The sequence below is a fragment of the Lolium rigidum genome, chromosome 1 (genome assembly GCF_022539505.1).
Source record: "Lolium rigidum isolate FL_2022 chromosome 1, APGP_CSIRO_Lrig_0.1, whole genome shotgun sequence".
Classification (NCBI taxonomy): Eukaryota; Viridiplantae; Streptophyta; class Magnoliopsida; order Poales; family Poaceae; genus Lolium; species Lolium rigidum.
Window position 1 is genome coordinate 188890737 of NC_061508.1, and position 27464 is coordinate 188918200.

Here is a 27464-nt window from a genome sequence, read left to right on the forward strand (position 1 = left end):
CTATGTAAAAAAGATAAATAATGCCTCGACAAATAGACTATTTTAACACAAAAAATTTGTCTTTTTAGTACAAGGCATAAAATATATCAGTTTTCGATGAAACAACTTTGTGAACATGTAACATATCAAGGTATACACGAGGCATTTTTGTTTGTATTTTTTTGACATTTCAAAATATATTTAATATGCATTTCAAATAAAGGGTGCATATGCACCCGAGTGCAGAAACACCCTGTCCCGTATTTTTGAAGTTTTTTTTTGAACAGTTTGCTGCCAGATACACTTTATGTGTTACCATGATATGCGATCACATAGTTTTTTAAAAGGATATGTGGTCACAACAAAAGTACTATGGGAGAGGGACTCGCATAGTAATCTTGTTGGTGATGGTTCATGTGAAGTGACAATGATGTCGGTGCCTAACCGAGAAATTTGGTGGCGGCAATTGGTGCTGATATCTATGTCCTGTTTGCGTGGATTAGAGGAACATGAGAGATTGTATTACACATTCTGGTCTAAACATCGATCGGGAAGAGATGTAGAATGTGGCACATTTGAGAAAAATATTACACAAATTGTTGTTGAGCATGTATAAACGTGCCTTGCACGTGCATGCTTACTAGTATGAGAAAAGAGGCCAGACTGATTTTTTCTTTTGAGATGCCAGACTGATATTTCGGGTGAGTTCGCGAGAGTGGACATGCAGAAAGGATAAAAACCAGTCAAAGCGGTGCCTGCGTGGACAGCAACATCCATGGGACCCATCACGCGGAACAAAGAGAAGCAAACAAAAAGAACAGCCGCCCAAGAAGACCAAATAGGCTACACGCACTCGGACCAAAAATAAAAACCATCATGTCATGAACAACCACATCAAATCCAAACATATTGGAATTCCAAGATGACCCCAAAAGTGTACACCAAACAATAACTGAACATGTAAATACACGTGTCAGCATAATAGGCATACAAAAAATAAATCCAAAATTCTGAGAAAAATGAAGTCAGTTCCCAAATAGTATAGTAGTTATGTTCTTTTGATCTTGTGACAGCTCTACTTGGAGTTAAATTATCTAGACAGGCACGCATGTGTTTCTGTAAGTTAGTTCTATCTATTCTTGCACTGGAATGACGAATTAATATAGACAAATTTAATTCATCTTAGAATGGGTGAGCGTCCAGAGGCAAAGCTGAGCTGAAGGAAGTCTTTCAGCTGGTGGGCATCTCCTTTTGTAAAGGACCTACAAAATACAATTTGTGTATATTGGCCTATGCAAGCATGCAAACCTTTTGTTATGCTTAAATCAGTCATATAAATATTCCATTCATGCAAAAGATTTACATATGGACTACGCACATAACAAGGGCTCCTCGAAATGGACTACGCACATAACAAGGGCTACTGGCAAAAATAGCCTCTAATGTTAAATTCTTTTACTCTCCCCTTCGCATTAAAGATGCCTTTACTTTATCTAAATTTACATATATTTAGATACACATCTAAATTTATACAACATTCACTCGGTGTATCACCTGCGAGAGTAAAACATTGTTATATTCCAGTGGTTGTCACGACTGTGTTGGCAATAGTGGATTGCTTCAAGTGTTGGTTTGTGCAGCCTACATTCTGTGTTTGGAGAGCACATTAAGTCTCTATTATCGAAAATAATGTTTATTTGTAGTCCGTTTTGTACAAATAATAATATCTTTGTGAATCTCTCTGGCACGTGTTTTCTTTTTCCTGTGCAACGCACGGGCAAATTTACTAGTAGTAGAGAAACATCTCTACTACTTAAAAAGAACGAACATGTTCCCCCTTCTCCCCGAGTTTGGTCGTCCCTTCGTCGCCCACCCGCCTGGGCCAGGCGTCAACATGGGCCGCAGTCCGGATTCGTGGCTTCGCCGCGCGAGAGCGGACATGGGCCAAAGCCCAACAGTACTCCTTTGGTTGTTTCCGTCGTCATTCTAGCTGGCAAATCCTATATGCCGACCAGGTCGGTGGCTACCGCGCGCCGCACACCCCCGCCCGCGCGGTATGGGCCGGCCTGGTCGGCCCAGTTCGTGTTGTTTTTTGTTTTCTGTTTTATTTTTGTTTTCTTTTCTGTTTCTTTTTTTTCCTTTTTTGTTTCTTTTTCTGTTTCTTTTATTTTTTTCTGTTTCTTTTTCTTTTTTGTTTCTTTTTTCGTTCTTAAGATTTAATTTTTAAAATTTAAATATATTTTAAAATGTAAAATGTTCTATCTCAAATATTCTAAAAAAATTCAAATTCGAAAATTGTTCAAGTATAAAAATTGTTCAAAATTGAAAATTGTTCAATTATAAAAATTGTTCAAATTCGAAAATTGTTCAAGTATAAAAATCGTTCAAATACGAAAATTGTTCAATTATAAAAATCGTTCAAAATTCGAAAATTGTTCAAGTATAAAAAGCGTTCAAATACAAATATTGTTCAAGTATAAAAATCGTTCAAATACAAAAATCGTTCAAATATAAAAATCGTTCAAAAATTGTTCAAGTATAAAAATTGTTCAAATTCGAAATATATTCATCTTTCTGTTTTTCGGAAAAGTTGCATTATTCTGCCGTTATTTTGGAAAGGAACATCTTTTTCGAATTTCATTTGGAGTTATTTTTTAACTATAGCAAGAAACAGTGGAACACAGTAAAGATAACAGAGATTGTGGAATACAGTCCGAACGAACGACGTGAATACCAAAAGGAACGAACGAACAGCCTGAATCCTGAAACAACGACGATCACGATTATGGGCCGAGCCCATATACGCCTAGGGGTGTGCGGCAACTCAACTAGCGCCGACCAGGTCGGTGGACAGCATCACCCTTCTAGCTTGGTTCCCGAGGAAACCCAAACGTATCTTCTCCACGACTCCATCGCCGCCCTGGATCACCAACACCAGCACATCCCCTGCCTCTGCCCCTTCACCGCCGCCGCCCCTGCCCGAGAACCGCACATGACCGACCACATCTCGACAGGCGACAACTTCCCTCCGTCTCCGCCCATGCTCCGGCGGTCGCGGGCTTCGGAACTGGCGAGGCGGCACCGATGCGTCTCCCAGTCCATTGGAGACGCGCAGGATGGCAAGGCGAGGTCCGCTCAGGCCCTCTCCGCAGATGCCCAGAAGATCTCCTGCTCTCCTTCAGGTACATGCCTCCCACCGCCTAGATCTCATGCAATTTTTTAGGCAGGCGTGGATGAGGACCCCCTCGTTGATGTACTGCACACGACTGATCGAGTTTCTAAGTGTCGGTCTGATATTGATAGTGCCAAAGTGCCTGCACTCCAGCCTGAGCTTGGTACCCGCAATCAATAAGCAAACTGGGGCAATTTCGGACTTATTCGCGAACATCTGTGTAGTTCCATAGGTCAAATGTCATGATATTTGTTTCAGATATTCACTGATTCAGAGATCTGTATATGAAGAGTTTTAGTTTGAGAGGTCGAAAATACGGAAAAGATTGTTTCCTACTCAGATATATATTTGGTTAAATGGACAATTGATGTGTTCACTTGTATAGGGAAGGATTCAAGTTAGCTAATAAATAATTGATTGTATTGGTGGTTGTGTTTTCCTTTTTGCAGAAATTTTCCAAAGTAGATTGGCGATTTTTTTTCAGTACTATTGAAGACTCAAGTTGGAGGTACGACACCTAGAAAGCACCTAGCCAGATGAACCTTGCAATTACCTCTTGCTTTCCTTTTCCTTTTTTTTTCTCACCCTTCTACTCATCTATGGATGTCTCTTTATTTTGCAGTTTGGATCATCTGGCTTAGGAATACATGCAGGCGAACGACAAGAAGAATATGGAGGTTAGTAGTAAATTTTCTCTGAATCTGAATTCTCGATAATTTATTCCCATCCTTCGGAGTTTCATTACTTGACTTATGCCGTGTTATTGACCTTTGCATTGCTTACAGTAATTTCTGGATGTGTTAGGACCAAGCATTTATACATAGCTATTCAGTTACTTTTGCTGAATTAATAGCTTTTTTCTGAACTGTGGATGGAGCTTTGGCCCTAGAAATAGTTCACAACAATAAATATTGCATTGCAGTTTTATACATTCCTAATGCATCTATTTTCCTGGGAAGAAATTATAAACCATTTTTGTTGTCCTAAAATAACTAGATCGGTCAAAAGAGCAATGTTTGTATTTATTCATCCTTGCCAATGGCGGATACAGTTTCTCATATGCCAATCTTCCACGCAGATGTAGGAAATAGGCCATGATCTACATGTATTGATGCCTTGATAATGGCAGGTCTTGCAAGTACTTCAAATATATGTTAATTGGAGGTTAGATCTATGAAGTTATACATCAGATCTTGGGGTAATGACATGTGAATTGCAGTGGTTTGAGTACTGCTAAGAGCATACATTTCATCAATCTGGAATGCATCTCTATTTAATTAAATCCATAATGAGGAAGTGAAACAAGAACCACGTTAGAGGTTTTTTTGGACTTTCAAAGATAACAACGAAAAGAGTAGAAGGAATGAGGATGACGATAAATCATAAGGGTGTCGTTTGGATGGAGGAGCAAACCATAAGGCAATTTGTAGATGCCAGATGCAGCACCTGGCATGTTAGGTGACTAACATACTTTTACATGAACCTCTTTATTTCAAATAAGATTTCTCTATTTTCACAAATATAACCGTGGCACTGGTATCTGCATGAAGAGCTGCAAGCTCATTATCTCAAGTGTTGTTACATGTAAGTTCTTATAATACTGGTTGTGGTGTATTCTACCAGGTTTAGTGCGAAAGCAACAATGTGATCTGGATCGTTGATTTCATCTGGATAGTTTGGTTCTTAGATGAATAGAATGTGGACTATCTCGATTCTATTACGTCCAAGTTATTTCCATTCTGATTTTTTCATAGCACGGAGACATTGACCAATACTGTAATATGAATCAATATATGGCTTGCAGGTTGCATATCAATTTTTTTATTCCTCTGTTCCAAGGTAAGTAACAATGGGAAGAGCATAGCTACTATCATTGCTGAGAGGCCATGTTCTGGATCTGCATCAAGAAGCCATGTCAAGCCCCGCCAGAAGATGAGTGTTGTTGAGGTATGCAGAAACTTCAGTTGTCTCATCTTTCATTTGGAGTTAGATATAGGGGTCTCATATTATTACTAAAAGCTTATTCTAATTACTTACTCATATATTGTGTTTCCTGTGCATCTGGCGGAATCCAATTGATCATTATTACCATGTTTCTTGTGCGCGACAGCATTCTGGAAGGTGTGCTTGGAGAGGTTTGCATGGGCGTGCATGATTGAGCCTTGTCGCTAGAGAGAGATAGAGAGAGAACAAGGGAGATGCGCCTTCTTGTACGTGTTGCTACTCTTCTGGGACTGCTTCATTTGAGAGGATGCACTAGGCGGATGCTACTGATGCTTGTATGTGTTGCTGTCCTAGGGGGCTATGATGTTAGTATTTTATACTAGCTATTGTTGTGTTGCTAAATGATAACTGATGTACTTCTGTTTTGCTATTTTTGCAGGTTCTTCGCCAAAACCAGAGTTGTTGCTTTTCATGGTCGGTTGCCGCTTCTTCACCAAGGGAAACTACTCGGCAACCCAACGACCTCCTCCCACCTTCAGGTGTATAGTACTCCTGCAAATCTGGTTAGCTTTAAAAGATAAAAAAAAGAAGACAACGTGCACTCCATATAATTTGGTTAATCGTCATTATCTATTCAATTCAGGACGTTGTCATTCTTTAATTGTGAGATATGTAGTGATATAGACGTGAAAAGAAATATGAAGGCTGATAGATTGCCTCTTGTATTAACTGGGCTAGCTGCTAGCTATTGGATTTGGAATGCATCTCTGGTTGATTCAACATCAGAATTAGTGAATGATTTCAGATTGTTAGGCATCATAAGCTGTCAAAGTTTTTTCCTTTGTTGGTATGATATTTAAGGTAACAAGGAGTAGTCAACCAGGAGAGACATTAAATAATTTGTTGGTGCTTTTCTTTGCTGGTGCTTTTCTTTGCTAATAATGAGGATATTAAAATTTCAACAGACGAAAATAGAAGTATGTTATGAATAGTTGAATTTTAATATTATAGTTGAGGCTTGACATTAAATAAAAATGCGGACTAACTATGCATGTATTTTCAATTGGTTCAGCTGTTAGTTGCCTTATCTGATACTGCCTTTTGAACGTCATATGTTGTCTATCTCGGTCCTAACTGCTATTTTGGCCGAAATTTCTATGCCAAGTTGGTCATGCTAAAACAGCCTGCCTTTTGGCCGAAATTCATGATGCAATTATTGGTATTATAGTGCAGACTTTGTATTCATATGTAATTTTTGTGAGTTACCCCAAATTTAATTTTTCAGTGCCATTGTTTTAGTTAAGTATGTTTGTTTATGTTTGACTGAATTTTGTTCCGTCGAATGCCTGGTTGACTGATATATTCGAAGGTAACCTGCACTTGCCTATGCACACAAACTGAAGTTATTGCTTTGTAGTCAAAATCATTTTATAACCATTTATTCTTACTGCAGACTTGGGTTTCTCATTCATGGAGATGAATCCCTTGATCCTGGTAAATAGGTAAACTGGATGACACAACTGCTTTCAAGAACTTGAAGAAGTATGAGTATATCTTACAGAGTAGTGTCTTTTTTCAGAACATATCATTCTGACCATTGTTTTCAATTTACAGGTGGAGTAACCTTGAGTTCCTGCTGCCTTTCGGAAGAGTCATGAGCCTCTTTCAAAAAGGTTATATCCATGAACTGGATGAGAAGGTATACACATATTTTGTTCTTTTCGTTTTTTCTTCTAAAGTCAGCTTCCTATGAATATTATTAGAGTCCACATTTTGTCTTAAGTTCAATCACACAGACATAATATGCATTTGCTTCAGTTAGTACTGAAGGTAGATACATGTAATATAACATTTGTCATTATTTTAGACAGGTGCATCACTAAAATTTAACGCTCTGAACTTGAAAGGTCTTATTTGGACACTGATTGCAGGTGGTGGTGCGACTGTCATATCTGCTGACACGGTAAACCTAACTTTCTTCCAAGTCTTTTAGATAAGTTGTAAAAGTTAATTAAGATGATAACAAATCAATCTTATTTCGGGATATGCCGCAGAGCAAGGAAATTATGAAGGGTACAGTGGAGCTACCAAAGAGGAGGTTTTGCAGTATGGTAGATTGGTTTTGGATGTAAGAAACTTGGAATCCTATGGCTCACTATTTCTGCATATTTATTTTCCCTGTTCTGAATATCATTTTGGTATTGTGTACATTCAAATCCTCACCCATCTTTATCTCTTCGTCTAAAAAATCTGGTGCCAGGAATCCAAATCAAAGGCTGCAGTGGTGAACATTTATGTTAGGAGAGGTGGTCCAAACTGGGGTTGCCACAATGTGTGATCTAGGTTCAGAGCTTGGTCTTACAATTGAGGTATGGTCTCAAGTTCTCTTTGGTGAAGACAAATCAACCATCTCTATCTTTAGTGATTAACGAATGATCTTAGCTTCTCTGACACCAACCTCATACCTTGTTTTTCATACTTGATTTTGAAGTCTCTTGGCTATGAATTTAGTATATTGCAGGAGGTTGTTTGGCTATTGCCATCCCTATAACAGACGCGGTGCAGGATTACATGTTATCAAGTAACACATTTGATTTTCTGAACATATAGGAGTGTCTCAATTACTTACTTTCTTTACCACACATTCAGGTAAAGTTCAGAATATCGAAAATTTCAAAGCCTCCAGTCAACTTACGTATGCTAAATGTGCACAGGAACTTTAAAAGTTGGATAACTCTATCATCATCAACATGACATGAACTAACTTTCGGTTTTCCGATATTTCAGTAGATCTCTCCATTGAATTGTGCTGCCCTTTCATTTCCAATTTATGTTATCCAAGATGAATAATGAATACAAACTTCAATACTGCAGCAATCATCTATTCATGACATACATTCCTCAGAAACGAGTTGAAGATAAGTGAGCTTCTCTGGAACTGGAGAGTGTTTGAGAATGCAAGTTGCTTTTACAATTTATGTTATCATCATGATATTTATATGTGGCGACATGATTATCAACCTTCTAATCAGATCTATAACATTTATGTTTTGCAAACCTGCGATTTAGTGCCCATCATGGTCATAGGTTCCTCTGTAGTTTCTTCCAAGCATAATACTTGTGATAAGACATCAAAGGTTCATATAATACTATCCCAGTATAGGTTGGAGTATACAACAACAAAATTGTATGTAATGCAAAATCCAGCAGCAATGCATGAAGCGATCAACCCAGCTTGGTATAGCATCCCTGGCCGCCTGCTGCTCCTCTTCACCGCATCCCCGGAAACTTGCTGCTCCTCTTCACTGCATCCCAGAAATTCACCTATGCAGATTAAATACTTAAGATGATCTTATAGTTTTGAGATATTATGCGGTTATTTTTTCTATGATCTGTAATCTATGTTAAATGGAAGCTCCAGCGGCGGAATCGCGCGTGAAGGGCATGCGATGGTGAACACTCTCAAGTGTAAGTTGTTCTACATACCTTGGTTCAAGACTACCGTGGCAATTACCACCTCACTAAATTCAAATGTAGGTTATTCAGCTCCTGTTAAGATGATCAACTAAGAGTATTACTATGGCTGAAAAATAGGATCTCTAAAAAATAGGATCTCGAACTTCGTTATAGTCCACTAATAACTACCACTGGATGCAAAACTGGCCAAACCTCAAATTACCATGCTTTCCGATGTATAGTGTCCGAGTCCCAAAGTAAGAATCCAGTGTATTCATGGGGTATATTCTTCTCCCTGTAATTCAGATTCACTTCAGGTTTTTGAATCAAAGATTGAGTTCTTCTGCTTAGTAAGTTTAAACCACTCTAGAAGCATGACTAACATGATAATAATGAATGTTGCAAGATAAATGAACATGTTGTATATAAAAGCTCCAAGTTAACTGAACTTCTTATGTGCCAGCCATTACAAACAGTGGGGTGACAAGATGACAACAAGTTTTAGTCCCACTTTTAGTACACCAAGTTATTTTTAGCCCAGTCCGGCCCTTCTCATTCGACCCAAAACCAGCGTAAGAAAAAATAAGAGAACAAAGAATGCTACATCATGTTTGTGGCAAGGACATATAGTCATCTCTACTGGATTCTTAATAAGTTGCATTCTTGTTGCTTATATTGTTGTATCTATTCCTCCCCTGCATGCCCTCTGCTATATTTTCTACCAGGGAGACAAGATGGAGCTCGATGAGCTTGAATTACTTGATGAGAGCATGACGTAATCTCTGCCTGAGGGAGAGAATAACGTTTAATTAGTAACAACAAAGCGCGGTTCATCAATTGTGGAGACAAGTGTATGTACTATGTACCCGCACCTGTAATATGTATTGATTATTCATTCGGCTTCAATTGGTTTTTGTTTTGTTACATGAACAAGAAATTAAGACACTTGAGAGTTGAGAAGAACTGTAATTTGTATGCACCCGTAGATTTCACAGGCCGTTGTTCGCACTGACATTGAAATTGGTGTTGTGCTACAAGGAGTTGGTACCAAATTTTGAATGGAACACTTATTAAGACTTATTTCTCTAAGTGTTAGTTTTATATAGTATGGCAACACATTCAAAGCGGTGTATGAACTATGATAATACATCACATGTAGTTGTCGTGTCTGCCCATAACAATATGAAGAGGAAAACTTATGAGTTTCTGTTGTGATAATGTATAGATATTTGTATTTTAAAATCCATAGTAAGATGGGCGTCTTCAAGATTTGTGTTGATCTCAGAATGACGCATGACCTTAGTTAGCATGCATTTAATGGAATAAAACATTTAGATTGGTTTAAGCATCAAATGTATTGTAAAGCTATCATAATTATTTGCTGCATGTTATACAAATTAATAACTTATCATAATTTGAATAGCGAGTATAGTTGAGAAATCATCTAAAATATATATGGGCTAGAACTTCATTGATTTCGCTATGCATTTATGTGAAAAAAGAGACACACTATATTTCTTTCTCGCTGCTTCACATTTCGCATTCTGTTGCAATTTTTGAATCGATGTCGATTGAGGATTAACAGAGTAATTCTTGTTATTGACTCACTTACACAATAAAAGTACCGCTAATATTACATGAGCGAAAAGGGTAATAAAGGACAAAAAGAACGCATGTTGTCCTCAGAAGGTTAGTGAGAGGGATAAAAATGACATTGTATAGGATGGGGTATTAAAAAACTAAAAGTCACCGTGCTTGCGATGCCCGACAAGATGAAATTATTTTTCTCCATGTCATGACACGGACATTTAACTATGAATAACAAAGTGTTGTTTGGACTAATCAGAAAAGAAATATTCTTTCAGGTATACATGGGTTTGCAACACCCTTGTTTTGTGAGACAATAATACATCTAAAATAAGAGAACGTTGAGTTAATAGTTATGATGGTCCAGAATACATGTGTGAACTTACCGCGAAAGAGTAACAAGAAACAATGTTGTCTTGCTATTGTATTCGGTATTATCATGATGTAGTACATTATGATATTCTTAATTTCGTCTGATTTTCATAATAAGTTGTGAAGTATGTATGTGCATTGAGAAATAAAATTTGAGTACCCGTGGCAACGCACGGACATTTGTACTAGTAGAGGAAAAAGTGCAACAGGGCAAACAACCGTCAATCCAGACTACAGAGGCGAGTCGTTTAGGTCCTTCCTGCTGAGGTCCACCAGCAGAGGCAGACACAGACAGACAGGCAGAGAGGAGCTTCCTTTTCCTCACGACGCCGACGGTGTCATCCAACTCCAACCCATCCTCCATCTCCGCCGAACAACCCTCCTCCCCCACTCCTGCCATTCCACCCAACAACGCTCGCCCGCCCGCCGCCACACAAGGAGTTCTTTTGGCATTCCTACCCCGTCGCAGCCGGCGTCGCCGACTGCCGTGGAGTGGAGATCCACCCGGGCTGGGAGGACTGGTTTCTTCGGTTGGTGACGAACCCTAACTCGCCTGGATTGCTCTCGTAGTTTTGGCCTTCCGTTCTTGTTTTCTCTGCTGCGAGTGCGAACAATTTGATTCAAATAGTATTTCTTTCTTAATAAACTCCCCAATCCAGTCCAGTTTATTTTGTTGCCGTTTTGTTCGTTTGCTACTTGGCGGAGTACTAATGGCCCACGGCATATTTTTCCGAAATGATTTGGGTCTCGTTATAGCTCCGCGCTGGCTAGATCTAGTGTTGGTCTGTATGAGCTTCGCAGGGATTTTTGCGCTCTTGTTGTTCACCGAAAGATTTTCTTGGATCTGGCACTACTGTCTGGATCTGTAGATGCTGGCATTCCTGCTCCATGGCACAACTGAAGCTTGTCAGTGTAGTCAGTAGATAATTTGCACTGGTTTGAGTTCCCTCTCAGTTATGTGTCATACTTATACCCTGCATTCGAGAGAAATGTTCTTTGGTGGAGTGGACTGTAGGTAATACGGTGTGTTGCTTCTTGTCGTAATTAGTATGACGACATGCACCTGACTGTCAGAGTTCTTTGCTGGGGCTTTAAGCTATACTTAATTTGAGATCTTATAGTGTCGGTGGCAAATTTGTTTGATTATTCCGCTTGCGATACTCGCCGAAATCATTAGGAAGACCCAGTCATGCTTTTGATGACCATCGCTATCATTTGTTTTTTGTGCGAATACTTTACCTTCCTCCACGAATTCTGCATGCTTTAGGGGTCTTGTCTGTGCTCTTTAACTTCCTTTTCGAGGGACTAAGAATTACTTTATCACAACAGCGCGCCTTAGCCCAATATTTTGGCGGCAACCTAAAAGAGGCGCTGCTGAAACATAAGATTTACATGAGTGGCCGCTGCTTCTGTCTGTTTGGGGGCTGGGCCGTAATGTTCTGTGAATAAGAGTATAAGACTATGAGCTGGGTGTGTATTGTTAACCTGCTTAAAACTACAGAATGACACAATTGCTGCCTTCTTATTGCTAGCTTTACCTGCCCATTATCCCAAAACTACATTTCCAAGTATTGGGCCATTTGTTTGATGGAATATTTTGAGTCGGCCATGAACTAAATCAAATGTTTGTGTGCTTTTATGTAAGAAAAGAGTTAGTTTTTGCTCTGTGCTGTCAACATGATGCTTGCATGGTGAAAACGAGGCAACGTCCTCAAAATGAATATGTCAATTTACTTTTGTTATCTTTGATACGATTTATTACGTAATTAGGGGCACTATGTTCTCCAAGTACTTGTGTTTATGCAGCTTTATGTTATCCGTGTTGGCTGTGACCTCATATATCCCTCCATAGGAGAAAGTTTGGACTATCAGCCCGTTGCCACATTGAACTACTTGAGCTTTTGTGATCTGCCGGGACTCATAAAAGTCTGTGAGAAGGTTCTACATCTAAAGTTCTTCCAAGTCCCATTTTTAGTATGTGCTGGGCGATTCTGTTTCTTAGTTTCTTTTATTCATACTTTGTGCGGATTTTTATTTTCAAGCTGCCGTTTCTGAATAGCATAGTTCTGAACTCTATGTGCATATCCTTTTTCAGGTGCTGATGCAAGGTGTTTGTTGCTGAGAATGCCGACATCGTGCTCCTAAGACTGCTAGTCTCATTCAATACGTAGTACAACTACTTAAACATACTTGGAAGCCATATTTGAATCTACTGATTCAGAACATGGGTTCCCGGTTTCCATCCCACCAGTTAAGCAGTGGGCTTTATGTCTCTGGGCGACCGGAGCAACCTAAGGAGAAGGCTCCGGTTGTTTGCTCCGCAGCTATGCCATACACTGGGGGGGACATCAAGAAATCTGGCGAACTTGGGAAGATGTTTGACCTCCATGCTGAGAAGTCACGCAAATCTGGCCCTTTGGGTAATCAACCTTCAAGGAATACTTCATTCGGTGGTGCTGCCTCCAACTCTGGACCAGTATCTAGTGCTGTTGGTCGATCCAACTACTCTGGTTCCATTTCATCAGCAACTGGCACAGGAGGTTCGGCAAGGGCAAAATCTAATTCTGGACCGCTCAACAAGCACGGAGAACCAACAAAAAGATCGTCTGGACCCCAGTCAGGAGGAGTGACCCCAATGGCTCGCCAGAATTCTGGCCCTCTACCTCCTATTCTTCCTACAACCGGGCTGATCACATCAGGACCTATCTCCTCTGGGCCGTTGAACTCGTCGGGTGCTCCAAGAAAAGTATCAGGCCCTCTTGATTCTAATGTATCAATGAAGATGCGTGCCACCTCTTTTGCTCACAACCAGGCTGTTACAAATCTGAACGTGGAAAATGGTTACTCGATCAAGGCCAGTTTGCCAAAGCCAGTACTCTGGGCGGTCATTTTGCTCTTTGTGATGGGCTTCATAGCAGGTGGCTTCATTCTTGGTGCTGTTCATAATGCGATTTTGCTGGTAGTTGTCGTGGTCATATTTGGATTTTTTGCCGCACTCTTGATTTGGAATATTTGCTGGGGGACAAGAGGCGTGACTGGATTTGTCAGTCGTTATCCTGACGCTGATCTTAGAACCGCGAAAGATGGGCAGTATGTGAAGGTTACTGGGGTATGTGTAGTACTGATCACCTTCTTAGACTTATCAGTTATTCTATTATCTATCCCATCTTTTGGATTTAGTTTCCAACTTTATGTCATATTTCTGCTTGTTTACAATAGACTGAAATAATTCTTAAATTACACTGTTGATTCGTGGCTCAGCCTGCTAGCCATGTTATCGGTATACTCTTGTTAGTTGCGTGACAGTGTGTTTCTGAACTGTTCTATTAACTCATAGTGTATTAATATCACCAACTGTTTCTATATTAAGGCAGTTTGTACTCAGGTTTAACAAAAAACTTAAGGTTATTTCCAACAAAAACTTTGGAGAAAGACATTAGCAGATAACATTAGCTACTACATGTAGACTAGCATGTTTATCCTTGTTCCTCCACAAGTTATGTTATTGTCTTGCAGTTAGCTTACAGTTATGACGATTTAAGCAGTAGTACTTTATTTATATGAAGTAGTAGTCAGTCCTCATTTGTTATACTGAACTTGACAGGTCGTTACTTGTGGAAATTTCCCCCTTGAGTCCTCCTTTCAAAGAGTCCCAAGATGTGTGTACACTTCCTCCTGCTTGTATGAGTACAAGGGCTGGGACTCGAAAGCTGCCAACACCCAGCATCGCCGATTTACCTGGGGATTACGTTCTATGGAGGTCAGTTTCTTCCTATTATTTTTGATGTGTGAGGAGATGTGATACTGAGTTTGACATGGTGTATGATGACTGAGATACGAGGATTAGGGTGTCAAGTAGGATCCCATCTAAGCCCCACTTGTAGTGTATTTTGCCTTTTCTAGTGTAAATTTTGACACTAAAATTTGAACTAGAAAGAGCAAAATACACTACTACCTCCGTCCCAAGAAATAAGGCGCACGCGTATTCCAAGATGAACTTTGACCATAAAAATTGAGCAACAAAATCTTGGTTATATTATATGTAATTAGTATTGTTGGATTCGTATTGAAAAGCACTTTCTAATGGTGTTAATTTCATACAAACAATCTTTATATATTTAAAGTAATACTTAGTCAAACAAAAAGCACGTAAAACGAGGACGCCTTATTCCTTGAATCGGAGGTAGTATAAGTGAAATCCCACCGGGATCCCAAGCATCTACTAATTTGGAAGCATTGCAACTCTTATCATCTTAATTTTGTCTCTTACATTTTTCTTTCCTTTGCAACAATCACAGCGTCATGCAGTTGATTTCTACATCTCAGATTTCCAATCTGGGCTTCGAGCACTAGTCAAAACTGGATATGGTGCACGGCTAACTCCGTATGTAGATGAGTCTGTTGTTATCGACATAAGTCCAGAAAATAAGGACATGTCCCCTGAATTTCTAAGATGGCTACGGGAAAGGAATCTCTCAAGTGATGATCGCGTGATGCGCCTAAAAGAAGGGTATATTATTTCCTTGTTTTTGTTTTTTGCATCTGGAACCATCTTAACTGCGGTCGCAACCTTTTGAATTTTTTTTTATCTATGCCACTTGACATTGCTGTTCACAATGTAGATACATCAAGGAGGGAAGCACTGTGAGTGTCATTGGGGTTGTTCAAAGGAACGACAATGTGCTGATGATTGTTCCACCGTCTGAATCCTTCTCTACTGGCTGCCATTGGGGCAAGTGTATCCTCCCAACTAGCCTTGATGGACTAGTCTTGAGATGTGAGGATACATCAAACAGTGATGTAATACCAGTTTAGCTACCTCGTTCTTGAAGTTTGCTGGAAGAAAAGAAGGAAAAAGTTGCATATCAAAATTTGTCCTCGGGTTTGTCTCGTTGGTTGTTAGGGTGGAAAATTTGCAAATGCAGGGTTGTGGTGATGGCTGTGTACAATATCGGTGGTCAGATGCTGGGGGTTTGATTGTGTAGTAGTAATGGTTTTTGCTCTTTTTTTTGGTTGGGGCTATGAACCTGTAACGTGGATGGCTCCACTACTACGGTATAGTTGTCTGCAGTTCTAGTGGAATCATCAGGTTCATACGTCTCTATTTTATCATTTTGATCTGTGCAATTCCAGCAATCAGGAATCATTCCTCGAATTCCCCTCTCTATCTATATTTCTATACATAATTCCATCTCATGGTAGGTATTTTTTCATCTTTTTTTTTGAAGCATATACAGTAGGGAAGACCCCTACTGCTTCATTTTTCAATATTTTTTCATCAAGATTCAAGAATGAGGATTTGTCGATGTACTTACTAAAGATTTTGTTCATGTGTCTTCTTTTGATCACGGTTTATGCACATGCTACTAGCGTACACGGTAATTGCACTCAAGTCAGCTTGTGGTCAAGTCGCATCTTTTCCTTTTCAGAATAAAATTACCTCCAGCCGTCTCCCTGGCGGTCATTTTTTTCATCGGGAGGGCCCAGTCGCGTCACTGGAATCCTTGTTTTTACCCGGATTTAGGCTTCATCCATCTGGCGAGTCCATATCAAATTGTCAACCCTTCCGGCGCATTCGGGGAGTTCGGAGAAAACAAAAGCGCAAGAAACGTCGAGTAAAGTTCCCGCGCGCCTAGTGCCCTGGTTTTTCGGTGAGAAAGACCGATCGTCGTCCTCGTTGCATCGTCTTCCACGCGCTGTAAAAGCCTGCCGCTGACCAGTCGTCGCCGCGACGCGTAGCTTCCACGTGGTGAGTTAATACCGTCTCCTCGAATTCACACGGCTTCTCCCCTCTATTTATCGCGGAGCTACCGCGCCTGGCCGCATTCACCACCGCCAACCCCTTCTCTCCACTCTGCTCTCGACGAAAAAAAGGCGACGATGTGGCGAACAACGGCTTTGGCTGGCGTTCCCTGCACCAGCGGGAGGAACGATTGCTCCACATGGCGGGCTACCGGCGCCGCCGGACTTCCGCACGCCTGGAGGCTGGCGTCTGAGCGCGGGAGGCGTCCCGATTCCGCCGCCGCCAGTGGGAGGTGATACCCTCGACGTGGTGCTCGCCACCATGAGCGACGAGCAACGTGCCGAGCCGTGCTTCTTCCCCGACAACTACACGGCGTGGAACGACTTCTTCCGGCAGAGGTACGAGCGCAAACTCGCCGCGTGCGACGGCCCTCCCCTCTCCCGCGCGCAACAACGCCTCCGGCCGCCGCCGCTGGTGGAGCGTGTCGGGCCGCACCCTCGAGAACATGCTCGTGCACATCGAGGGCGGCAACTTCCCCGTACTGGGGATGCCACCGCCGATGGCCGTGCCTTACGTGTCGCGCCGACACGGAAGCTCTTGGATGCCACGTTGGATGGCGTCGTCGTCGTCGGGGTCGATGTCGAGGTTGGCCTCCCGTTCATGCGGGTCGGCGCCTCCACCAGCGACGCCGAAGACCGTCAAGAAGGAGCCGGCGTCGCCACCGCCAACCAAAGGGCGCAGCAGCGGCGCCCTCGTCATCCGCGAGGGGGGGGGGGTGCCTCGTCTCTGTCGCGCGGCCGGACGAGGAAGACGAAGAAGGAGGACGCAGCGGACGCAGCTGCATACGACCTCGCCGCCGAGGAGGCCGCGCGGCCGAGGATGCGGCGATCCGCGAGGCCATCGCAAGGTCGCTCAACGACCTCGTCCCCGCCGACAATGACCTCCCGATGGACGCGGCACTCGCCTGGTCCAGGAAGGATTGGGAGATGGAGGAGGCGGAGCAGTGATGACCCACAAGTATAGGGGATCGCAACAGTCTTCGAGGGAAGTATTACCCAATTTATTGATTCGACACAAGGGGAGACAAAGAACACTTGAAAGCCTTAACAGCGGAGTTGTCAATTCAGCTGCACCTGGAAACGAGACTTGCTCGCAAGAGTTTATCGAGAGTAACAGCTTTATAGCGATAGCGAGTAGTGAAATAACAGCAGCAGAGTAACGAAAACAGCAGTAGTGATTATAGTAAACAGCAGGATTAAAATACTGTAGGCACGGGGACGGATGACGGGCGTTGCATGGATGAGAGAAACTCATGTAACAATCATAGCAGGGCATTTGCAGATAATTATAAAACGGTATCCAAGTACTAATCAATCAATAGGCATGTGTTCCAATTATAGTCATACGTGCTCGCAATGAGAAACTTGCACAACATCTTTTGTCCTACCAGCCGGTGGCAGCCGGGCCTCAAGGGAAACTACTCGGATATTAAGGTACTCCTTTTAATAGAGTACCGGAGCAAAGCATTAACACTCCGTGAACACATGTGATCCTCACATCGCTACCATTCCCTCCGGTTGTCCCGATTTCGTCACTTCGGGGCCATTGGTTCCGGACAGACGACATGTGTATACAACTTGCGAGGTAAGATCATAAACAACGAATATCATGATGAAATAATAACATGTTCAGATCTGAGATCATGGCACTCGGGCCCTAGTGACAAGCATTAAGCATAACAAGTTGCAACAATATCATAAAAGTACCATCTACTGGACACTAGGCACTATGCCCTAACAATCTTATGCTATTACATGACCAATCTCATCCAATCCCTACCATCCCCTTCGGCCTACAGCGGGGGAATTACTCACACATGGATGGGGGAAACATGGCTGGTTGATGGAGAGGCGTTGGCGGTGATGGCGGTGATGATCTCCTCCAATTCCCGGTCCCGGCGGAGTGCCAGAACGGAGACTTCTGGCTCCCGAGACGGAGTTTCGCGATGTGGCGGCGTTCTGGAGGGTTTCTGGCGACTTCGACTTCCCTCCGTGCGTTTTTAGGTCGAGGCGAATAAGTAGTCCGAAGGAGGGCGTCGGAGGCCAGCCGAGGGGGCCACACCATAGGGCCGCGCGGCCCCCCCCTAGGCCGCGCCGCCTTATGGTGTGGGGCCCTCGGGCCTCCACTTCAATTGTCCTTCTGGCTCCGTCAGTATTCTGGGAAAATAGGCCCTTTCGTCAAAATCCCGAGGTTTTTCCTGAAAGTTGGATTTCTGCACAAAAACGAGACACCGGAACAGTTCTGCTGAAAACAGCGTTAGTCCGTGTCAGTTGCATCCAAAATACACAAATTAGAGACAAAACAATAGCAAAAGTGTTCGGGAAAGTAGATACGTTTTGGACGTATCAACTCCCCCAAGCTTAGCTTATTGCTTGTCCTCAAGCAATTCAGTTAACAACTGAGCGATAAAAGAACTTTCACGAACACATTTGTTCATATGATGTATATATTCTCATGATATGGCTAATACTTGAGCAGTTCATAATAAGGTACATGCAAATAAGATCATCTAACAGCTATGTCAATCATGAAGAGGTACCAACAATTAATAATAAGCATCATGAATCATGTATATAAGCAGGATTGCAATGTTCATAAGAGAGTATGATAAAGTGGTATCTCGCTTGCCCGTATTTGATTGGCAAAACATAAATGCCCGGGCACCTCCGGAGTTCATAGAAAGACTAGAAGTAGTGATTGTCAAAGATAAAAGCATCAAAGTTATACCACAATCAATCATATTTTGAGACAAGCATATTATACTAAGAATGACGGTTGTGCTCTCAAGAAAGTGCTCAAAGAAAGGATGGAGACACAACATAAAAGTAAAAGATTGACCCTTCGCAGAGGGAAGCGAGGGATTAACATGCGCTAGAGCTTTTCATTTGTAAAGCAGGAGTAAAATTATTTTAAGAGGTGTTTGTTGTTGTCAACGAATGGTAATGGGTACACCAACTACCTCGCCAACCGGACTTTCAAGAGCAGCTCCCATGAATTATTTGCATGTTTATGTGGCACTCCTTCCAACCTTTCTTACACAAACCATGGCTAACCGAGTCCTCGGGTGCCTGCCAACAATCACATACCATGAAGGAGTGCCTTTTAAGTTTAGTTTTATTATGATGATGACACTCCCCCCAACCTTTGCTTACACAAGCCATGGCTAACCGAATCCTTCGGGTGCCGTCCAACAATCACAAACCATGGAGGAGTGTCTATTTAAGTTAATTAATTCGGGACTGGGAATCCCATTGCCAGCTCTTTTTGCAAAATTATTGGATAAGCGGATGTGCCACTATTCCATATGAGAGTCCGTCAAAAGTAAATGACAAGGTTGAAAGCTAAACACCACATACTTCCTCATGAGCTATGAAACATTAACACAAATTAAGAAGCATTTTGAAGATTTTAAAGGTAGCGCATGAGAATTTACTTGGAATGGTTTGAGATGCCATGCATAGGTATTTATGGTGGACACTCTGGAATAACTTGGTTTTCATGTGTTTGGAGGCACGAGCAGCGTTCCCGCTCAGTACAAGTGAAGGCTAGCAAAAGACTAGGGAGCGACAAATCAAGAGAGCAATAGCTGTCATAATCATGCTTGCGGCAAAATAAATTAACTGAGGCATAAAAGTGATACAAGAACTCTGAAGCAATGTAAATCATTGAGGCTTAATTGACTTTTGTTCAGTCATATGCATGCGTGAGCATGTGCCAAGTCAATTATAAATGAATTATTCAGAGGAGGATACCACAATATCATACCTATCTATGAATAAAACAATGCAAGCAAACATCCATGACATGCTACTCATATTAATAAATTGGAGCTAAACATGAGAGATCATGAACTACTAGACTTTCTTTAAATAACATATACCTCACATGAACCAACTAAGCATGCTCACATGGATGAGTATATGTACAAAAATGAAAACAAATAGAGTTCATACCAGCCTCTCACCACAATCAGATTGTCGTAGATCGTCATTATTGCCTTTTCACTTGTGTAGCTTGGATAATATGAAATGAAAACCATGCTCCAGCCATCGAAGACCATTGAACTCATAATGAACTTTACAAACCAAAGAAGAACAGCAAATATTTTTGGTGTTTTCGAATTTTAGAATAAGAACAAAAGGAAACAAGCAAACAAAGCAAAATCTTTTTGGGTTTTCTTATAGCAAACTAGCAATAGCAAATAAAGCAAAACAAATGCAAGAAACCAAGATAAACAAATGGTGAAGAGAAACAACAGAAATATTTTTGGTCTTTTTGTGTTTTGGGAAAGAAACAAAGTGGAAACAAGAAATAGCAAACTAAAAGAAACACAGAAAAGCGAGATGGCAGAAATCTGCCAAAACCTGACAGCAGTACAGAAATCGATTTTTACAAAAATCTTACGTTGCTCAGTTCAAAAAGTGTTCAACTAATGAAAGTTAGATAACAACCTGGGGAACATGCACAAAAATTGGCTTCGCAAAATAACGTTCTGGCTGTGCGCACGAATTTTACGGTAACAGCCCAGAATCTGTTTTCAGGCAGCACTTCCCCAAATATCATCTTCCTCTCATTAGAAAACCACTCAAAGAGACTAAACAAGTATATACAAGTATCCAGCAATCATAATATGCAAAGAATGAGTGATGCCGGTATACCTCCCCCAAGCTTAGGCTTTTGGCCTAAGTGGAGTTCAATCCCATCGAGACCATGAGGTAGTGTCTCCGTGGTACGACGAAGATGGATCATATTCCGGGTATGTGCTAGAAGAAGCACCCGGATACGTGACGGTGTAATCGTAGGAGGGCTCGGCGTCCTCGGAGTCATGCTGCTGATGGAAATCTTGTATCTTCATATGTTCATCCACCTCCTCCTTAGTGCGCGACCATGGTTGCCTGTCAATATCGAACAAACCTGGGCTGGGGAAGAGGGATTTCTTTCTCATCCCCGTCGACAAACAACATTCTATAGGCCATATTATCTAAAGTAGACTCGGTGGTAACAAATTGATGGCTTTTCATAGCAATGATATCAAGCCTCCTAGGGGTTAATGGCACATCATTAGGATCAATAGGAAGCTCTAAATGTGTTAAAATGCGCGAGTGCAATAGTTCCTCCAAAAATAGGCCCCTTGGTAGACAAGCGGCGAGCAATAAGAGAACCAAGATGATAAGATGTCTCGTCCGATGAAGTGCAATATTCAAGAAAGCAAGATGGTAACTAGAAATATTTCTAGTGTTCTCCCTACCAAGTATGCTAGTGGCAACGTAATATGCAAAATATTTAATGGCGGGAGTTGAATGTTCCTTATCTTGCCCCGCTGAATGGTGCGACAGATCATCATTGGTGATCCCTCGATAGAGCTCCAACAAGTCCCGAGGGTTGTTATCGATCCTCCTTGCTGTACCTACAGGGGCAATATCCAATGCACGACAAAATTCTTCCAATTCCATAGTAACAGGAGTACCATAGATCTTGAATGCAACTCGTCGAATTATATTCCGTGTTTTGGAACTTGAAGCTCTCGACAAAAATTTTGGTGAGCATGTAGTATTGCTCCCTTTCATCTCCAACGTAGGTGGTTAAGCCCGCCCTGTTGACAAGGGTGAAGAAATCATCCAATATCCCTGCATTTGTCAGAAAATCATAACATGGGAAGGATGAGGCATTAGGAGCCCCATTGTCCTCTTCGGGCGCGAAGCTAGGCGCGATGATGTCCTCATTGTACGACCGCCTAATTTGGGTGGCGGTCCTAGAAGGCCTCCCGGTGCTGGTTGTTCCTTTCTTGAACAATTCTCCAAATTTGAACTTCTTCATTTTCTAAAATTTTCAACAAACAATATAAAACTTGATTTGGTGACATATAATTGAGGGAAACTACCATAGGAACTTGCTAGAGTACTAATCATGCATCAAAACTAGTTTCTACCACTTAGAACAAGCATGCAAGCTCACTAAACATGTTACCTACAGCAGCAAAATATTCAAGATATACTCAACCAAACAAAATTCTATTTGGATAATCGAAGGAGTCACATACCGGAGAGCAAATGTGCCAAATTTCAAACAGAAATCGGGCTGAGCAAAGAGATCGAAAAATCCTGAGCTCTTGAGCAAAAACGCGAGTGAGAGAAAGTTGGTTCGAGTTTTTTCGGGAGAGAGAAGATGCTGGAAGAAAGAGATGAGATAGTGGGGCAAGGAGGGGCCCACACCACATGGTGGCGCGCCCACCTCCTTGGCCGCGCCGGCCAGTGGTGTGGCACCCTGTGGTGCCCCACAGGTCATCCTCTGGTGCTCCCAGGTGCCTCGTCGAAAAATAGGACCAACGGTGTAATTTTCGCGAATTTTTGAAAACTTTGAAAAATGCACATTTTCTGGGTATTAAGTTTATTATTACTGGCCAGGATTTTTTTTTTGAAATCTCAAATTAACTAAGAAACTTTGCAAATTAAAAATGCTACAGCAACTAAAGCAAGTGGAGGAAGAAAGAGATGTTGTTTACCTCCTCTATGCATATAAAAGGTATTTGTTAACAAGGTTGATCAAGTCTTGCCACCAAATAAATTTTACATAGCATATGAAGAAATAAACCTCAAATCAATCATGTTACCTTGAATTGTATTGATATGGATCCAATCACAAGAGTTTGATATTCTTCTTTAGGCTCATATATAGGACAATCGATGGTTCCCACTTTGATAGTTCTCACATGAGAAATTGTATTAACTCCGCACGCTTTTTCAATTCTCTTGGGGAAATAGACGGTATGTTCCTTATCATCAACATTGAAAGTAACATTTCCTTTATTGCAATCAATAACAGCCCCTGCGGTGTTAAGAAAAGGTCTCCCAAGAATAATAGACATATTATCATCTTCAGACATTTCCAACACAACAAAATCAGTTAATATCAAGCAGTTATTAGTAACTTGAACAGGGACATCCTCACATATACCAACAGGAATAGCGAGTAGATTTATCAGCCATTTGCAAAGATATATCAGTAGGTATCAACTTATCTAAGTAAAGTCTCTTATAAAGAGAAAAAGGCATAACACTAACACCGGCGCCCAAGTCACATAGAGCAGTTTTAACATAATTATTCTTAAAGAACAAGGAATAGTAGGTATACCGGGTCGCCCAACTTCTTTGGAACTTTGCCATTGAAAGAGTAATTAGCAAGCATAGTGGAAATTTCCTCATTGGGGATTTTCCTTTTGTTAGTAACAATATCTTTCATATACTTTGAATAAGGAGGCAATTTAATAGCATCGAGTCAAAGGGATTTGCAAGAATAAAGGTTTCATCCAATCACAGAATTTATTATAGTGTTCCTCTTCCTTTGATTTTAGTTTCTTAGCAGGAAAAAGCATTGGCTTTTGCACCCAAGGTTCTCTTTCATTACCATGTTTCTCAGTAATAAAATCTTCTTTAATATACTTTTTATTTTTAGCATGCTTTTCAGGTTCTTTTTCAACCTCTTCTTTATCAGGAGTATCATTCTTATCATTATCTTTATCATGTTCATTACCACTTTCAGGTTTAAGCATCGAAATAGAAATACTATTAGGATCATTAACAGAGTTCAGAGGATTCTACAACATTCTTATGTTTCTTTTTCTTTTTCTTAGATGGAGCACTAGTTTTAGTTTGTTGAGAATCTTGTTCAATTCTTTTAGGATGCCCTTCAGGATATAGAGGATCTCGGGTAGAGACACCACCTCTAGTTGTTACTTCATAAGCATGTTTTTCTTTAGAATTATTTCCTAGCAAGTCATTTTGCACTTTAGTGAGTTGATCAATTTGAGTTTGAACCATATGAAAATGTTTAACAAGCATCTTAACATCATTGTAGGTTCTCTCCACAATATCATGCAATTGACTAATAGCTTGAGAATTTTCCATTAGATGATTCTCTACTCTCATATTAAAATTTTCTTGCTTAACAATATAATTATCAAACTCATCTAAGCATTGCGCAGGAGGTTTTGAATACGGAATATCTTCCCTAGTAAAGCGTTGAAGGGAATTTACCTCAATCATGGATGAAGGGGGAATTATCTCACATATATCTTCTATAGGAGGTAGATTCTTCACATCTTCAGATTTAATACCTTTCTCCTTGAGAGACTTCTTGGCTTCCCTCATATCTTCATCATTCAATTTAATTAAACCCCTCCTCTTCACTATTGGCGTTGGAGTTGGTTCTGGCGTAGTCCAATCATCATAATTACAGCCTATTTTAGCCAATAATTCTTCAGCGTCGTCTGGAGTTCTTTTCCTGAAAACACAACCAGCACAACTATCCAGGTATGCCCTAGACTCAATGGTTAGTCCACTATAAAATATATCAAGTAAATCATGCTTTTCTAAATCATGGTCGGGCGGAGCTCTAATAAGAGAGCAAAATCTCGTCCAAGCCTCGGGCAATTTCTCTTCATCTCCACGATCAAAATTATAAACTCTCTCGCAAGCAAGCATGTTGAGCACTAGCGGGAAAGTATTTCCGAAAGAAAACAACAAGTAATTCTTTTGGACTTTTAATAGAACTAGGTGGCAAACTATTATACCAAGTTTTAGCGTCATCCTTTAATGAGAATGGAAAGATTTTAGCAACAAAGTAAGTACGCTTCTTAACATCATCAGAAAACAAGCTACTCAAAGTAGATAACTCAGTCATGTGTTCAACAAGCACTTTCTTTTTCGAGTACCACAAAAAGGTGTTTTCTCAACAATAGCTATATGAGATAGATCAAGAGAAAAATCATAATCTTTATCCTTAATGTTTATAGGAGATGTGGCAAATTTAGGATCGGGAGACAGTTTATATCTAACGGTATGTTCCGCAAGCAACTTTTTAATTTTTCTTGCATCGGTAGTAGCATTGCATTTTTCAATAAAATCATCATCAAGTTCCACATAATCTTCATCAAGATCATCACTAGAGTATTCAAGTTCGGTGAATTAACGAGTGTAGTAACATCAGGAGTTTCGAGTATTTTCGATTTGTCTAGATCTAGCAATTGAAGCATCTAGAAAAGTTCCCAATGAACCACTATCATCAAGCACAGCAGAAATATTATCAATATTATGAGAGTTTTCAGATTCAGCGAAGTACCAGCATTTGAAGCATGTGGCGGTGAAACAAGTTTATCAATCACGGATGGTGAATCAAGAGCGACGAGAGGTACTCGGAGTTGTACCTTTTCTTGTAGTGGATGGTAATATGGCGACCTTAGTATCGCGAGGTTTACCCATGATGGAGAATTTGCAGCGAACAATATCAATCCAAGTGAACTTCCAAATAAAGCTATGCTCCCCGACAACGGCGCCGAGAAAATAGTCTTGATTACCCACAAGTATAGGGGATCGCAACGAGTCTTCGAGGGAAGTATTACCCAATTTATTGATTCGACACAAGGGGAGACAAAGAACACTTGAAAGCCTTAACAGCGGAGTTGTCAATTCAGCTCGCACTGGAAACGGACTTGCTCGCAAGAGTTTATCGATAGTAACAGTTTTATAGCAGTAGCAGTAGTGAAATAACAGCAGCAGAGTAACGAAAACAGCAGTAGTGATTATAGAAAACAGCAGGATTAAAATACTGTAGGCACGGGGACGGATGACGGGCGTTGCATGGATGAGAGAAACTCATGTAACAATCATAGCAGGGCATTTGCAGATAATTATAAAACGGTATCCAAGTACTAATCAATCAATAGGCATGTGTTCCAATTATAGTCGTACGTGCTCGCAATGAGAAACTTGCACAACATCTTTTGTCCTACCAGCCGGTGGCAGCCGGGCCTCAAGGGAAACTATTGGATATTAAGGTACTCCTTTTAATAGAGTACCGGAGCAAAGCATTAACACTCCGTGAACACATGTGATCCTCACATCGCTACCATTCCCTCCGGTTGTCCCGATTTCGTCACTTCGGGGCCATTGGTTCCGGACAGCGACATGTGTATACAACTTGCGGGTAAGATCATAAACAACGAATATCATGATGAAATAATAACATGTTCAGATCTGAGATCATGGCACTCGGGCCCTAGTGACAAGCATTAAGCATAACAAGTTGCAACAATATCATAAAAGTACCATCTACGGACACTAGGCACTATGCCCTAACAATCTTATGCTATTACATGACCAATCTCATCCAATCCCTACCATCCCCTTCGGCCTACAGCGGGGGAATTACTCACACATGGATGGGGGAAACATGGCTGGTTGATGGAGAGGCGTTGGCGGTGATGGCGGTGATGATCTCCTCCAATTCCCCGTCCCGGCGGAGTGCCAGAACGGAGACTTCTGGCTCCCGAGACGGAGTTTCGCGATGTGGCGGCGTTCTGGAGGGTTTCTGGCGACTTCGACTTCCCTCCGTGCGTTTTTAGGTCGAGGCGAATAAGTAGTCCGAAGGAGGGCGTCGGAGGCCAGCCGAGGGGGCCACACCATAGGGCCGCGCGGCCCCCCCTAGGCCGCGCCGCCTTATGGTGTGGGGCCCTCGGGCCTCCACTTCAATTGTCCTTCCGGCTCCGTCGCATTCCGGGAAAATAGGCCCTTTCGTCAAAATCCCGAGGTTTTTCCCGAAAGTTGGATTTCCGCACAAAAACGAGACACCGAACGGCTCTGCGAAAACAGCGTTAGTCCGTGTTAGTTGCATCCAAAATACACAAATTAGAGGCAAAACAATAGCAAAAGTGTTCGGGAAAGTAGATACGTTTTGGACGTATCAAGCAGCAGCGGAGACTCCTAGACCCGGCGGCCGCGCGGCGCGCCGCTCATCAAGCTGGATGACTCCAGCGAGGATGAATGGTACCGCCGACGCCGTCGCCGCCACGCCACGACGACCCTGGGCAAGGCAGCAGCCAGCAGGCGCCGCCACCCGAGGACGCCGGCGACTCCAGCGACGACGACGGTGGCGACTACACTGCGTTCTACCGCCATTTCGGCATGTACACCACCGTCTTTTTAAGTTTATTTTATATTCCCTCTGGCCGAATTCAAATATATTACGAATTTGGCCTATGTATGTACAAACTCGCCTATATATGTTAAATATCTCTAAATTTAGCCTAAGTTTGAATGTATTTCGTCTGGTTCTGTTTGAATTCGCCTATATAGCTCGTTGATGGGAAAATGGGTC

The 27464-nt window shown here is 41.6% G+C and overlaps 1 protein-coding gene across 4 annotated transcripts; it reads left to right on the plus strand.

The window, feature by feature from the left end:
• The first annotated feature begins 10802 nt into the window (after positions 1 to 10802).
• LOC124686401 (uncharacterized membrane protein At1g16860-like) lies at positions 10803 to 15725 on the plus strand. 4 transcript variants are annotated; one of them, XM_047220358.1, is made up of 6 exons: positions 10803 to 11040; positions 12363 to 12484; positions 12606 to 13619; positions 14115 to 14270; positions 14809 to 15020; positions 15133 to 15725. In XM_047220358.1, the coding sequence occupies exons 3-6, from the start codon at positions 12735 to 12737 to the stop codon at positions 15323 to 15325; spliced, it is 1446 nt and encodes a 481-aa protein (XP_047076314.1). In that variant the 5' UTR covers positions 10803 to 11040; positions 12363 to 12484; positions 12606 to 12734; the 3' UTR covers positions 15326 to 15725. The 4 variants fall into 4 exon arrangements, with proteins under 4 accessions (XP_047076314.1, XP_047076321.1, XP_047076327.1 ...); XM_047220365.1 differs by having other exon boundaries at positions 12363 to 12448; XM_047220371.1 differs by lacking the exon at positions 12363 to 12484 and having other exon boundaries at positions 10803 to 11076.
• The last annotated feature ends 11739 nt before the right edge of the window (positions 15726 to 27464 follow it).

Coding starts and splice junctions, on each gene's coding strand:
- LOC124686401 (XM_047220371.1), top strand. CDS start 12,735: ATGGGTTCCCGGTTTCCATCCCACCAGTTAAGCAGTGGGCTTTATGTC. Junction 13,620..14,114: donor AGTATGTGAAGGTTACTGGG/GTATGTGTAGTA, acceptor TGAACTTGACAG/GTCGTTACTTGTGGAAATTT. Junction 14,271..14,808: donor GGGGATTACGTTCTATGGAG/GTCAGTTTCTTC, acceptor CAACAATCACAG/CGTCATGCAGTTGATTTCTA.